Source organism: Anolis carolinensis, chromosome 4 (genome assembly GCF_035594765.1).
Source record: "Anolis carolinensis isolate JA03-04 chromosome 4, rAnoCar3.1.pri, whole genome shotgun sequence".
Taxonomy (NCBI): domain Eukaryota; kingdom Metazoa; phylum Chordata; class Lepidosauria; order Squamata; family Dactyloidae; genus Anolis; species Anolis carolinensis.
Genome location: NC_085844.1, coordinates 225,538,294 through 225,554,518, shown reverse-complemented (window position 1 = coordinate 225,554,518; position 16,225 = coordinate 225,538,294). Strand labels below are relative to the sequence as shown.

Here is a 16,225-nt window from a genome sequence, read left to right as displayed (position 1 = left end):
GCGTTCAATGCGCATTCACCCAGTGTTTCACCGTTCCCTGCTCCTTCCGGCGGATGGTGTGCGTCCTGATACAGACCAACCGGCCCCCCCTCCTGTTTTGATGAATGGGGAGGAGGAGTTCGAGGTTGAGGACATTTTGGATTCTCGCTTTCACCGCCGCCGCCTACAATATCTCATTGACTGGGTGGGTTTTGGCCCTGAAGAACGCTCTTGGGAAGACGCCTCCACAGTCCATGCTCCTGATCTAACCCGTCGCTTTCATCAGACCTATCCCGCCAAGCCGCGACCTCGCGCCTCGGGGAGAGGGCCCCAGTTTGGGAGGGGCCTTGAGGAGGGGGATAGTGTGATGACTCATGGGCCTTGTAGTCCTGCTCAGGACATTGTAATTCCTGATGAAGATGAAAACTTGGGTTTTTTACCTTCCCAGTCTGAACTGGATTCCTCTCAGCCAGATCTTTCCCAGGCAGATCTGGGAACCTTGCACCTGCAAGAAAGTTGTCTCCCAGAAGTATGTCAAACAAGCCCAGAGCCTACTTCTCCCGTATTCTTGCGCCGGGAGTTTTGTAAACAACAGAGAAGTTTGGATTCAGCTTCGCGCAGGAGTGCGAGGATTGCAGCTAAGAATGTGGCCAATTAAGACTGCTTTTCGTGAGAATCTTTGGGGAGTCTCACATCTGGTCTCAGAGTTAGCTTTCGGTTCTGATTCCCAGAGAACTGCTTCGGCGGGAAGCTAGACTCTATTTAGGTGTTTTACCCGCGTAGTAACTTCGCGGAGTCAATTCGTCAGCCTACGGAGCGAGTTGTGTCTGGACAGCGCGCTCCGGTTCAAGCCTCGCTCCTGCTCAAGCCTTGCCTTGCTATCCAGCCTTCGCCTTGCTTCCCAGCCTTTGTTTATCTACGGACTTTGCCTTGTTTCCCAGGATCAATCCTTGCCTTGTTCCACGGATTTATCAAGTTATTCCACGGACCTTGTTCTTGTTCTTAGTTACCTTGTTCCACGTTCAAGCCTTGTTTCAAGTATCAAGTTATTTCCTAGCCTCGCTCAAGTTTCATGGACTAAAGGACCTTGTCATCTCCCCTCACTTTGCTTGGCAAAGTGAGTGTTTCGGTTATTGGATTACAACTTTGGACCTTAATATTTCTTATTGGACATTGCTTTTTTGGACTAATTCTGACCTTTCCTGAAAGGTCTAATTCTGGACTATTTTCTACACTTGTTTTTATTAACTTTATATATTCCTACAATAAAGATATTAGATAGATTCTGGCCTCTGTGTATGGTTATTGGTGCTCTGCAGCCTGGGTCGTGACAGATACTGAGATCTAGAACAACATGTGTTGACTTTACTTTAGCCCAACATTCAATAATAAAAGCAAAGCATAGTGTTCTGATTAGGCATTCTACATGTGGCATTTGCTTCTGTATAAGTAAGCTTTCTGATTATGACATTTCATGTCTTCAGCGTCCTATCACACAGCCACACCAGTCCTGAGGACCAACGCACCTCCTAGACGTATCCTGAATAACATCAGCACTATGAGACAAGCATCGACTCAAGTCCCCAGAGTGCCACCCAACGCCCAGAGAATGGGTAAGTTAGGAAAGGATAATCATGTCTCATCATCTGATTGAATGCACTGAATTTGTGTAGGATATATATCAATGTGTTTTCATGTGAATAGTTTCTGCTCTGTTTTTGATCAATGATTTATTCACACTGCTGAATGCTTGGACAACAATTGATGTGGAATGTTTGCAAGACAAATAATTTCTACCCACAAAAAAACCCCCACACAATTTTTGAAGATGGGAGTTATTCAGTTCAGTGGGCTCTTGATATCTACTTGGTTTCAGGATCCCCCATGGAGACCAAAATCTATGAATGCTCAAGTCACATTATATACAAATCAGTGGTGCCCCTTCTCTATAATGGCAAAATCAAGTTTTGCTACTTTATTTTATTGCAGTATTTTCAGGTTGTGAATGGTGGGCAAGCTTTTTTTTGTATTTTATATGTTCTATATTGCACTTTTGTTGCCATGTAAGCTGCCCCGAGTCCCTTGTTTGGGAGATGGTGGCAGGATATAAATGAATTTATTATTATTAACACAACAACATTGTATGACACAGCAAACAAGATAGATATGCTGGATTTCGTATCACAAAATCACAAGTCAAACACTTCCCAAGTGTCTAGGACTGTGTGATGTATTTTCAGATGATGCCACAGATCCCAGTAAGGTGGCCTTTTGCAGTTGGCAGATCGTAATTTTGTCAATGTCTATTGTTTCCAAATGCCTTATTATTATTATTATTATTATTATTATTATTATTATTATTATTATTAGATACACAACAATATTGACAACAGCAAACAAGATCACTAAGCTGGCTGTTGTATTGGATCACATGTCAGACACTTCCCAAGTTCCAGGACTATGTGATATATCGGCAAATAATGCATGCAGATCCAAGTAGAATGGTCTTTTGCAGTTGACATATGGTAACTTTGTCAACGCTGATTATGTTTAAGTGCAGGCCAAAGTCTTTAGGCACTGCACCCAGTGTGCCATTCACCACTGGGACCACCTTTACTGGTTTGTGCCAGAGTTTTTGTAGTTCAATCTTCGAATCCTCATATCGCATTAGCCTTTCCAGTTGTTTCTCATCAATTCTGCTGGGATTGCAACGTCAATGATCCACACTTTGTATTATTATTATTATTATTATTATTATTATTATTATTATTATTATTATTATTTGGACCCATGGATGTAGAATGTGTAGATTCGGGGGGGGGGGATGCCTGGAAATCAAGGGAGGAACCTGCTCCCAAACTGTTGCCTCCAAACAAGTGAGCAATGTTTGTTTTAATCCATATGTCATCTTTCCTCCTACTTCTGCCAAATACATAGAATCAGAGTAGGAAGTGACCACAAGTAGAAAATAGAGAATGTACTAAGATGTGGAGTGGAAAAATTAAGATTGAGATTGATATTTCAAATATAACTTCTGTAGTTTGTTGTATAAATTGCATGTACAAGAAGAAGAGGGTGGGAGTGGGATAAAATGACAAAACAACAATAAAAATAAATGTAAATAAAAAAGGAAGTGACCACAAGGACCATCCAGTCTAACCCCCTGCCACGCAGGAAAATGTGTGGTCTTTAACTTACTGTGAATTTGTAATCTCAGTTGTGTTTGACTTAACTATGTAATGTAGACCCTGCTTTTCCCAGACTTGGACTAAACTTGAGAGTTTCTACCATCTTTTCCACCCATTAAAAGAAGTCATCTTAAAAGATTTCTCAAGTGTTGCTATTGTCATTTCAGCCAACATAGGAACCCAGACTGTCAGTGTTCGGGCACCCTCCCCACCAACCTTCTCACGTGGAATCTCACAGTACAAGTATTCTTCAGCAGTGAGGAACATCCAACCATTGAATGCAATGCCACCCATACCAATGCAGCAGGTGACCATCCACTTACTGTGTAATTTTTAAAAAGCCAACAACACCTTACACGCGTCAGAGTACAAAAAATTGTTCTAGACCATGCTTTTTCCCCAGTCACTCTTAACCATGTAATATTTTTGAAGGTGCCATTTATTTGGCTAGGGTTGATGGCAAGGGTTTATCTATCTGTAATGGTTGTATAGACGAAGAAATTTCAGCAGAGATTACTTGTTACCTGGCTATATAACAAGCAATTTCTGTTACAGTTCCCTCTTCTGCACAGCCACCTCCAGTTTTAACTGGCATAATTGTAGATGTAGCTCAGGAACTATGAAAGTTTTTGCATTCAGGTGTTTCACACTAGAGCCTTCACAGTTCTCTCCCACTAAAAGTGTGTAGGCCAAGGTATTTCAAGAGCTAACAGTTCTGCAACTTGACATAAAGGAAACGTGTGGGCATGTTTACTATTTGTTAGTTTGTTTGAAGTATCTATTCAGAGTGGTTACAGTTACAGATGCAGGAGTGGTCCAGGTGTGGACTGGATGCCAAATAGCACCCACTGCAAGCTAATTTCTTGTTTTATAGCTATTACATCCATTGTTTGAGGCTCCTATTAGTTTTTGACTGACTGGTGTGCTCAGCCCTACACACACCATGGCTTTTTTAAGGTGTCTGGGTAGGAAGGCAGTTGCATTCTTTTGGTAAGTTTTGATATCATAAAGTGGAATTCATGCTAAAACTGCTATGCAGCCTTATAAAAATTCAGTTTATATTGGAGGTGCTCTTGTAGTTCAGGGGTAATCAAGTCCTGGTCCCCCACTAGCAGTCCCTATAGTCCCTGGAAGCATAACCGATGGAATAGGATTATGGGATTTGCAGTACAATGCCTGGAGGAATGTAATATGTTAATAGTGCGGTATCCAGACAGTTAGTACTTCACTTAGAAACAAGGAACAAATGCTACTACAAGTTGAATATCATAAATGCATGAGAACCTGCATTAGATATATGTACATAACTGGCTGTGCCCTGCCACACGTTGCTGTGGCCGTTTGGAATTGCACTGAATAACCTTGCTGCTTCTAAGCCTGGGCGCTTTCTATATAGGGGCCTCCTTGCTTGGGCTGGTTGAATGGGCTGGAGTGGCCTGATGGCTTCCAAACATGAGGGTTTTTCATGTAGGCGAAATCTTGGTTGGGCAGGTTGAAGAGGAGTTAATGCTTTGAAGCCTGGCTGTTTTCTACCTTGTGGAATTGTTGGTTGGCCAGGTCGAATAGCAATGAATAGTCTGAGTGCAGGAAGTATGAATATTGCAACTAGTTACCTTGATTAGGATTGAATGGCCTTGCAGGTTCGAGGCCTGGCTGTTTCCTGATTGAGGGAATCCTTTGTTGGGAGGTGTTAGCTGGGCCTGATTGTTTCCTGTCTGGAATTCCCCAGTCTGGAATTCCCCTGTCTTCTGAGTGTTGTTTTGTATTTAGTGTCCTGATTTTAGAGATTCTATTGTTCTGTTTTCTTATTAGACCACAGTAATTACTACATATGATATACAGTAATGTTATGTATTAATTACTGTATTTACAAATTTAGCACCCAAACATTGCAACATTTACTACAAAGACATTGACTACTAAAAGGCAGACTGCCTTGGATAATACAGAACATTGGATAAGTGAAGCTTGGATAAGTAAGATTCTACTGTATTGTCTGTTTGGAGGCAAAATATGAATGTTGCCATTGGCAAGCTTGATTAGCACTGAATGGCCTCGCAGCTTCAGTGCCTGGCTGCTTCTTGCCTGTGAAGCTCTTTATTGTTGTTGTTGTTGTTGTTGTTTTTGTTTTTGTTTATATTATAATAGAGGGGTAAATTGAGGGAAAGAGGAGGAGAAACTGAAAGTAATTGAGGGAGAACTCTTTCTCCCTCCTCCTCCTCCTTGCCTCCCCCCCCCCCGTACCTCCGTGGAGTTGGTGTGCCTCTGTTTGACGGGGTGATGTGAGCCAGGCCCCTCCCTTCCTCCCTCCTCACTCTGTTTTCCTCACGACAATGAGGAGGAGAAGGCCCTGGAGGAGGGTGGCCAGGGAGGAGGCCTGCCCGCTGGGCCCTCTCATCACCACCTGCCCCAGCCCCACTCCTGGCCAGGCCTCGCCGGAGGGCAGCAACGGGGGGCTCCATGCAGGCCTCGCTGCTCCCTCCTCCCTGGCACCATCCCCGATCCTTCTCCACATCCTCTGCCGCTGCCAGGCCATCACCGTGGAGAGGTCCAAGGCCCGCACCTCCCTCCAGGCCCTCAAGAGGAGCCTCAAGCAGCTTTTGTGGAAGGAGGTAAGGAAGTTGGGGAGAAATGGCACGAGCCGCTGGGAGAGGTTTTCGTGGCACGTGGTGCCTCGGGGTTGGTCGCCAAGATGGCAGTGGCGGCATTGGCGGGAAAAGCGTCCATTGAGGGGAGGGGTGGGGGTTGTTCTGTCTGCACACGGGATCGCATTTGGTGCAGGCGCAGATGGTTTGTTCCTGTTTTTTGGGGTTTTAAGCCCCCTTTTAGGTTCCTGCTGTGTTGTTTTGTTGTACGAACCTAGGGGCAAGGTCATTGGATGGTGCTGGCAAGTTTGGTGTTCCTGGGACTTATAGTTTTGTTGTTTTGTCCTAGGCTGCGATTCCATTACCCTTATATATATATAGATGATACATCTTGTAAATAGGACCCAAGTCTTAGTAATTATGTTTTGAATACACCTTATACACATATGTGGAGGGCAATTTTATATAATTTAAAAAATCATTTTGTGCACGAAATAAAGTTTGTGTGTTTTAAACCATCAAAAAGCAAAAATGTCATTGTTGTAACCATTGATGTGAACAAGTTTGAAGTTTTTCAGATTTTGGAATTTCGGGTAAGGTGCTCAACCTGTACTGGTATTTTGTTTCTTGGGTTTTAGGTTGTAGAACCAGCAGTTCATATTCATGGCCAAGAGCCATTGACGGCATCCATGTTGGCTGCAGCCCCTCCTCAAGAGCAAAAGCAAATACTTGGTGAGTGGAGTGGTGATGTTTCTTCTATTTACTAATGTTGCCCTTCAGAATTACCCTATTCAGCTACTGATATATGTTTGTACATGTATGATAGATAGGGGTGGAGAGTAGGGGTAATGGGACTTTCTTTTGTTTGTTTTGGTCCCACTAGTATGTAGATTCAGGAAGGTTAGCCATGAGGAAATATGGCCCTCAGATTGAAAAACTTTCTGTACCCACAATGAACTCATGCTAGCCAGTGTCAAATATGGCACAAATATGGTGATTTCTACTGCTGTGAGAGAGTCAGTGTAGCCAAATGGCAAGAGTTAGATTTTCTTGTGATTACTTCTGATTCAACTCTCCTTTTGCTATAGTGGGTTTACTGGGAGTTCTTCTCTCAGTTAATAATATATTTTATTTCCTTTTTTCATTTGTAAAATTGGAATATTGAAATGTGTAAGAAGGCTAATCCACAACGTGATGGAAAATGTTATGATTGAGCCTCATGGCTCTGTTACTGACAGACGTGGGCGTAAGACTCCTCGAGAGTCAGATACTCTCGAGGAGCGAGAGAGAAAAAGACTGCGAGACATATTTGCAGCACCATCTGACGAGGAGTCTTTCGAAGGGTTTACGGAGAGAATGGAGGAGGGGCTGGTTAGCTCAGAGGAGGATGAGATGGATTGGACTCGGGTAAGGGAGGAAGTGGGTGCCACTGGCCATGATGGGACAGAAGATGAATGGGGACCTTCAGGATTAGACCCATGGTTTAGCTGGAGGGATGGGACGGGATCCACAGCTGGAGATGCTGTTGGGCGTAGTCAGAGGTGTTCCAGCTCTGACGAGGAAAGTGATGAGGAAACGCCCGGGTTAAGGAGGACAGCTGACAGTGATGAAGATTTGTAACTGGCATAAAATGGGGCTTGGGAGCAATTGCAAATTGCGTTGGGCATGGTAATCTGGGCAAACGCTTGGGATCCGTGTGTGTGTGGGACGCTTCCCTGAAGACTTGTGTGCTTTCCTGTGCTGTGACCTTGACCCTCCGTCGTCTTCTTGACGGACGCCATCTCCTGCTTTGAGAACTCGGACTGAACTGACCACGGCTTGTCTTTCCCCCCTTCTTGGACTTGGAAAAACTACAAACGTCTGCTTCTGGCTTTGATCTACGGAACGGAACTGGTCTACTCAACTGCTACAATCCTTGGCTGATTTACTCGTGTTGGAGATCCTGTCTGCTGTGTGTGTGGGGGAGCGACGCAAGTTACTCTAAGCACAGTGTTGGCAGCAGAGAGGAATCTGCTGCCAATTAGTTGCATTCTTTGTATCTTTTGTTCCTTGGCTTTCGTTTCGTTTATACCCAGGCTGAAGAAAGCAGTTTGTTTTTACCCGGATTAAACTCCGGTTTAATCCGGTTTATCTTTTGAACATTTACTTTTGCCCCTTTTTGCTCCTAAAGGCAAAAACTGCCTGGCCCTTGTGTTTTACGGGCATTTTTGAGTTCTGTAATCTAATAAACTCTGTTACTTTGAATCTTGTGGCGTTCTGTCCTTGACAGAAAATGCTTGAAAAGGGGGCACATTGGAAGAGCTGTCCAATATGACCTCATATCTGCAAGGATATATTCCTGAACTTATTGTGGAAACAGGGAACCGTGGACAATACCACGTTTCCCCAGAAATAAGACAGTGTCTTATATTAATCTTTGCTCCCAAAGATGCACTAGGTCTTATTTTCAGGGGATGTCTTATTTTTCCATGAAGAAGAATTCACATTTATTGTTGAACAAAAAAATGAACATTTATTATATACTGTACAGTAGTTGTCATCACAAACCAGCATAACCAGACAAATTGTGAATCCTATCAAGAATTTCTTGTTACTACCAATATTTCCATGTACAACACTCTATGGTACGTACATTTACCAAACCTGCATGCTCTGGTGTTTTGTTCGATGTACATGCTTCCAAACAAAAACTTTGCTGGGTCTTACTTTTGGGGGAGGCCTTATATTTAGCAATTCAGCAAAACCTCTACTAGGTCTTATTTTCTGGGGATCTTATTTTAGGGGAAATAGGGTAGTGAGCCCTACTGAAATGAATTACTTCCACTAGAAGTTATCATTGATTCCTGCGTCAAAGGACCTAGAAAATTCCTAGATATTTATTCTGTTTAGGTATTTGCTAGATCTTCCAACAGCATGTTAATTTCTGGTGCAAACACACCAGTTATCAGTTATCAGCAATTTATTACGGTCTATGACCAGAATATATAGAAATGGGCACAGGTGCCCGAAAAGGGGAATCGCAGTTCCCATAAAAGTCAGATAAAAGAACAAGTTAAAAACATGCTATAGTAAAAACAAATTAAAAGCAGACTATTAGCAAACATACCATAGTTTCCCCTGGAGGACCTAGAGAATTTCTAGTCAGGATGTGGGTAGGTGAAAATGTGGGTAGTGTAAATTAGTTTATGCATTTATACCTTTGTGAACAAAGCTGAAATGAAATAAATTGATATATCCCATCTATGCTGAGATTAACTATCTGAAATAAGATACACCACGACCAATCTGTACTCATTATTTTAAGTATAAATGCTTGTATTTGTAATAATTATTCTCTTGTAAATAATGTAGCTGAGCAGTGTAGTCATACTTTGTCAGATGCATGCCCAAATAATATTCCTAGTGAAAAGTTAGTATTTTGCAGTATATATATACTATTTAAGTTTTAATTTTTATTTTTATATATGGACATATGTCACTCAATTCTGACAAATCACCCTTTGCATCCTTCATTCACAGTCTCAGTCATTTAGATGAAAACATTCCTAAAGCTTTTAACTCCGTTTCATTTCTGTCTAATTTATCTAGCAAGAAACACATTTCTGTCTCTCCAAGCAGTGATGATATCGGTCCATTCTGACTTCTCACAAGTCTAGCATTCACAGTCTATAAAAGCATCCTTTTCTCTGGTTTTTATTTGCACAAGCAAATTATTTTTAGTACTTGGAGATGCCTATGTGAATTTTTAGTTAATAAAAAAACAAGCAATTGAAACCCATCTATCCAATGCCTTTGAGAGGAAGAAAAGTAAAGGCATACCTTAATTAATGAAGGAAATGTGTTCCTGGGTGTTACTTCTGTTACAAAAACATTGGTGCTAGAGAGAAATGACATGGAAAAGAACAGCTGTTACACCGCAAAAAAACAAACACCCCACCAAAAAAATCCCAAACAACTAAATCAATGAATTTCACCAAACCTTTTACTCAAAACTAATGATATGCAGATGTGAAAAAACAAGACATCAATGATTAAATATACTTTGAATATTTTAGAGCTTCGTAAAGATGTCTTCCAAAATACATGCAGTGATGCCATTGCCAGCCTCCATTTATCTTACAATTTTCATTCTGCTAGTAAACAAATAGAGCTATGATTTTTAAAAACATGTTTCAGATAGCTGGTGAGACAGGTTTATTTCCTCCACTTCTCTCTCTGCTTTACTGTTCATTCATGCTCAGTAAGAGATTCTGGAGGCAGCGGCTATTGACTTTGGCTTTTGTAGGCAGGCAAAGCTCATGTTTTATATATTTTCTTTTGCTGTAAATAATAATATGTTGATGCACTGATTCGGCACTGAGTCTGGGTTTCCCTAGCTCTCCTTCACTATCTACCTAATGCTAATGCTGCTTAAATACTTCTAGCTAGATAGAGAGGCTTTTTTGTTTGAAAGTAATGATTCAATTTAATACAAATGAGTTCATCTTTTGAAAATGAGCAATGGATTGCCTTAAAATCTGGATTCATGATGTATGAAAGAGTCTTGCTGAATCTATGCAATAGTTATTTTCCTCCCACATCTTGTTACTCCAGAGTGGCCAATCAAATACCTATCAGGGTACACAGAAGCAGGACATGATGGTAAAAACCTTTCCTAGTTAATACACCCCAGCCATTAGAATAAAGTACTACACTGTCTCTGAACCTAGAGGAAACATACAAATAACAAATACAGTAGAGTCTCACTTATCCAACACTCGCTTATCCAACGTTCTGGATTATCCAATGCATTTTTGTAGTCAATGTTTTCAATACATCATGATATTTTGGTGCTAAATTCGTAAATACAGTAATTACTACATAGCATCACTGCATATTAAACTACTTTTTCTGTCAAAATTTGTTGTATAACCTGATGTTTTGGTGCTTAATTTGCTAAGTCATAACCTAATTTGATGTGTAATAGGCTTTTCCTGAATGCCTCCTTATTATCCAACATATTCGCTTATACAACATTCTGCCGGCCCATTTATGTTGGATAAGTGAGACTCTACTGTAGTTTCATCCAAGCTTTCCCTTCCATGTTGCATATCCATTTTCAGCCTACAATGTGCTGCTCTGTCATTTCTGCTGCATGAGGTGGGCTCTGGTTACATTCGGCAGTCTTGGTTGCCTTCCACTGAACTTCAGGCATGTTGCATCTTCAGTGCACTGAATTTTCTCCCTGGTTGCGCTGTCTCTGCTTTGGTGCATCTAGGTGAGATGGACCCAGTCACCTTATGGAAAAAAAACAACCTAGGATTCAAGCTCTTCAAATGGGAGGGGGAAATGCCTGTCATTAGTATGGATGAAAATAATGAAGTACAGTACAAGTCCTGTATCTGCGGATAGTACATTCATGGACTTAGAGTGGGTACAAGAAATAATGGATAATAGTGAGTGAACTCTATTGACATAAAGGAATTCTGGCCAAGTATACCATACAGTCGTGCAGGAGCATCTAGAATAATGGTTCTCAACCTGGGGTCAGATGTTTTTGGCCTACAACTCCCAGAAATCCCAGCCAGTTTACCAGCTGTTAGGATTTCTGGGAGTTGAAGGTCAAAAACATCTGGGGACTTCAGGTTGAGAACCACTGATCTAGAAAAATGCTAGAGAGAACTTATCTTTGTGAAACTGAGGACAAGGAAAGGGAAGTTGGTTTATATACCTTATAACTGAGGATGCCTGCCATAGATGTGGGCAAACATCAGGAGAGAATGCCATCTTTAGTCCCCCTCGGGGTAGAGAAAGGAGTGATATAAATATTGTAAATAAATAAATAAGTAAATAAATAATACTACTGGAACATGGCCATACAGCCTGGAAAAAAACAACAACCCTGTGATTCCGGCCATGAAAACTTTTGACAGAAGTTGGTTTTCTTACCAGGCTTTGTTTTTGTTGTTGTTGTTGATGATGATGATTGTGTTCAATCTCTCCCCCCCCCCCCCCCCCCAATTTATGGTGGAATTTAGGCAAATCTATTAAAGGGTTTTTTTTGTTGTTGTAAGATTTGTCTGGGAGGGGGTGGGTTTGACTTTACTCTCCCATGAGATCAAGAGGGAATGGGACTTTTGCAAATTCACCCAGTGGTTTTTCTTGGCTGAGCAGAGATCCGAGCTTTGGTTTCCTGGAGTCCTTGCCTAACAGAAACCAATGCTGATGCTCTCCTAACAGGCTAGTAAAAGTTTCCAGACATTATCTAGTACAGTGGTTCTCAATCTGTGGGTTCCCAAGTGTTCTGGCCTACAACTCCCAAAAATCCCAGCCAGTTTATCAGCTGTTAGAGTTGAATGCCAAAACATCTGGGGACCCACATGATGAGAACCACTGATCTAGTGAGTTAATGTATTAATAAGAGCCTATTTGGTAATAGCAGTGAACATTCCAGTAACTTTTGCTTCAAATTTCCCACCATACCCAGCTATGACACTATATGAAGTGCTTCATGACATCATGAGAAATAAAATGACTTCATATGTTTAGTTGCTGGACATAAGCCAGAGGCTGGAGTCATTGCAATCCCATTGTGTTGTGTTGGGTATTGAGGATAGTTCTGAAATGACACATAGTCTCTTTATTTTGGGGGAGTGGGGGGGAGAATAAATTTCATTTTAAAATGTACTGTTTCATACTTTTCATATAGCATTCATATGTATTTATGTTGGATGTAGGTGAACGTCTCTACCCCTTAATTCATGCGATGCACCCATTCTTGGCTGGAAAGATTACAGGAATGCTGTTGGAGATTGATAACTCGGAGCTTTTGCTTATGCTGGAGTCACCAGAATCCCTCCATTCTAAGGTATAGAAATGCTGTGCTTACATTCACATGACTCTATCATAATAAAACCTACATTTCGTAGCTTAAATGTGTTGATTTTGCATTTCTTTAATCTGTCTGATTAATCCATGCTTGATTACTACTGTGTCCATAGTTGCATTTTCCAACTAAGTCCATGTTCCATTTGCATTGTATGTGTCCTTAATATTTTGGGATGATTGTCCAAATGTTTAGCAAAAGCTTATGTAATTATGATTCTATTTTATGCCATGTTGTATAAAAATAACCCAAACATTATCTTGATGAGACTGATATTCTGGGAGTTCTGATAGTTGTAATCTAAAAAAGGAACTTTTCAAAATTATTTTAAGTGGCAATATATTATGTTAGTTTAAGGATACAATGTAGAAGATTTTATGATGCGACCTAGAGATATTCAATGTGTCAAACAGGATTTTATTCTAGTTTTAGATGGCAAGAGGAAAACTTTGACATGCAAGTTAAGTTGCAGACACAGTACTGTGGATTAATACTATGTAAATTTATCCTGAGGTCAAATCCAATATAAGCAGGCTCTAACCTGTTTTCTAACTAATTTATATTCATATTAGAGAAAGAGGAAATGTTTTTTAAAAATAGTTAGGATGCCTGAGGCAAAAATAAAATCCCATATGGCACCTTCTCCTATTCCACACAAAAAGACAACAGGAGTAGCATTTTAATCTTCCTTCCTTACTGGCAGTGTGACAGCCTTGTTCATGATACCTGACCAGCCCTTGTTTAGTACTTGGAGTTCACCAGTGAATGCCAGGTGCTTTAGGCTGTATTTCAGAGGAAGGAACTGGCAAAACCAACTCTGAATATTCCTTGCCTACGAAACTTTATGACATTCATGGCGTTGGCATAAATCGACAGGCAACTTTGAGGCACATACAAATTTGCCAAGTCATTTGTTCAAATTTCCTTTTCCTCCTTTGCAACTTTCCTGTCAGTTTTGGCATAAGAAGAACTAGGAGAATATATAGACTGACAAATATCTTTTTCTTTTACTGTGTTATGTGAAAGAAGTCTGTGCATCTCAATACATTATATATTTAGTTTGTGAAAATCAGCTAGTTCTAATGAAAGTGGTTTGGGTTCAGTGGTTCTGGATGGAATTGTTGCCAAACACAATCTGCAAAAACTTTTCAGTAAGTCCTTTAAGAGGAGAGCTTTTGATGTCTAGCTCAAGACCAAGTAAAGGTGAAGTAACAGGCAAATAGATACCAAATCAGAAATATAATTCTGCTTGTAGATCTTGACCATTAGAAAGGTTCTAAAAGCCCTCCACACTTGAAAATGGAGAAAGCAATTGCTACTGAATATACCACACATAGTAAAAATTAGAGTGCAGTTCCTTTAAAGCTTGGTTGTAAATTTTTGCTGGATTACTTGGATGTTATAGCACCAAATAGCTAAATGAAAGATATAATGCTCCTATATTTACTAAAAGGTCTTTTGCTCTCTCTCTCTTGCATGTCAATCTGCAGAGTCCGTTTCTGTACGACTGTACAAAATGACCACTTTGTTTTGGGCTTTGGCTTTTTTAGATTGAAGAAGCAGTTGCTGTACTACAAGTTCATCAGATGTCTGAATCATCACACAAGAGTGCATCAACAGCATTCCTCCAGTGATGAAGGTGGAAGCACTAGGTAGGCAGAAAGTGGTGGTGGTTTTCATGAATAGTGAAATTACTCTGCTTGGAGGAATACTCCTTGTCTTGATACCTAAAAGCCTGAAGCAGAGTTGTTCAGTACAGAAACCAGAAATATTATACTTTCCCCCATCTGAGTAGTTACTAGCAGAGTAGGGCCCGAATCCTGTTTCATTGTTTCTTTTGTGGTTTTGTACCGTTTTGTCCATTTGGATTGCATGGAACAGTACAACCCTATGGGAACAAAAGAAACAGTGAAACAAAAGGCAGAGGGGAATGGTAGTCGTTTGGTCGGCTGATTTCCAGGGCTTGGCTGTAGGCCCTGGTTTGCAGGGCCTTCAGCCGAGCCCTGGGTGCTCGACTGTAGGCCTGAGTCACAGGGCCTGGCGCTTTACTGCCCAAGGCCTGAAATCTTTTTTGTTTCTTTGGACCTTGGATGGAAAAGCCCATTAGTATAGGTGTCCGTTTCCATAAGCGGTGGATGGAAACAGGGCCATACGAATGGAACAAACAGAAACGGTAAGTAATTCCATACAGAAACTAATATCCTTAGGTAGGATGCCTACCATAGTACACTCATGGGGTAGAGAAGAGATCTGTCTGTTCCTTACTTTTCAGCACTAGAGGGAAGAATTGTTCATCTTTGTACTACTTTCCCTGATCGCATGTAGTCAGAGAAATCAGCCACCTAGCAACTGAAAATGATACTACAGACTTTAAACACACATTGAAATGAATACATTTTAAAAACCAAATAATTTGTAGGTGGTACACATTACTCATGTACTTTTAACAAGATTGTTTGAGATGCCTGGTTAGGCAGCAATGACTGACAAACACAGACAAGTTTTAATCTAACTGATAGTTCAAGCTCGATTTGCTCTAAGACTAATTAATGTGTCTTTTAAGCAATACAGTGTATATGTAAAACATTTCCAGTATCAGATTTCATGCTGGTTGATTTATTTGCTATCAGCTTTCTTCACTGTCATTTTTGTAACCCAGTGTAGATATAGGATTATTGTATTCTGGATCCATGCCAATCAATTTAATTGTTTGGAGCTAAATTCTAAATTTATGGAAGGAGGAAAAAAATCCTCCTCAAACTTTTCTCATATCTTGAATGAGGAACCTCTAGTTCAACTTCTGTTGCTGGGCTACCATTCTGATCAAACCCAGCCAGTGTTGCCAGTGTTCAGAGATTCTGGGAGTGGAATCGGTGATTTTGCTTACATACTGTATGTGACATCATATACCACTATCATATCCTCACTTGGTTATAATCCTTCTTCCTAAATCATAACTATCTTTTCTACAGCTTTCAATTGCAGTGTTTAGTAGAAAGCATATGTTGATGTTCCACTAGATATAAAATGTAAAACAGCTGTGGGGCATAATGATATGATAGAAATGAAGGATCTAATACAAATAGTTTTATCTAAGTTGAACTGGGTTTTTGCTTATATAAACAGGACTATGTGTATATGCATAAGAATCTGTTGTTTGCCTGCTTCAGTCTTTGTTGAGATTACTGATCAAACAACTATGCACATTACTGCAGTTTTGACATCTGCTTTTCTTGTTTAGTAGGTGTTGTGATCCTTTTGGATGTACAGATTTGTTGCATATGGTTTGATTGCCATGCATACTCATGCTCTGGTATTGATTTAGTGCCTTGTGAAATTGCTTTTTGGAACCATCATTCCTAGTCTTCTTATCAGCATAAATGAGGCTTCTTGCATTTGTTTGCTGAACAAATAACTTTTCCAAGTTCTGCATTGGGGTAAAATGTGTCCCCTTTTCACTTCCTGATCTTATAGATTAGACTTCACTACAGCTGATATTGATACTTATCTGTGCATTTAATTCAAACATAACATTCATTTGTTTTTATATTAAAAGTTAATATTCTTCCTGTTTCCTAGAAACAGAATTCCACATAATGAGCAGACAG

General features: G+C 40.5%; 1 protein-coding gene across 1 annotated transcript in view; it reads left to right on the top strand.

Moving 5' to 3' along the window:
• The window catches only part of pabpc1l (poly(A) binding protein cytoplasmic 1 like), a 67,026-nt gene that overhangs the window by 28,457 nt on the left and 22,344 nt on the right, over positions 1-16,225 (top strand). The window contains exons 11-15 of the mRNA XM_008110085.3: positions 1,464-1,592; positions 3,335-3,474; positions 6,391-6,484; positions 12,469-12,599; positions 14,168-14,269. Coding sequence (XP_008108292.2) covers positions 1,464-1,592; positions 3,335-3,474; positions 6,391-6,484; positions 12,469-12,599; positions 14,168-14,251 — 578 coding nt within the window. The 3' untranslated portion in view covers positions 14,252-14,269. The remainder of the gene's footprint in view (positions 1-1,463; positions 1,593-3,334; positions 3,475-6,390; positions 6,485-12,468; positions 12,600-14,167; positions 14,270-16,225) is intronic.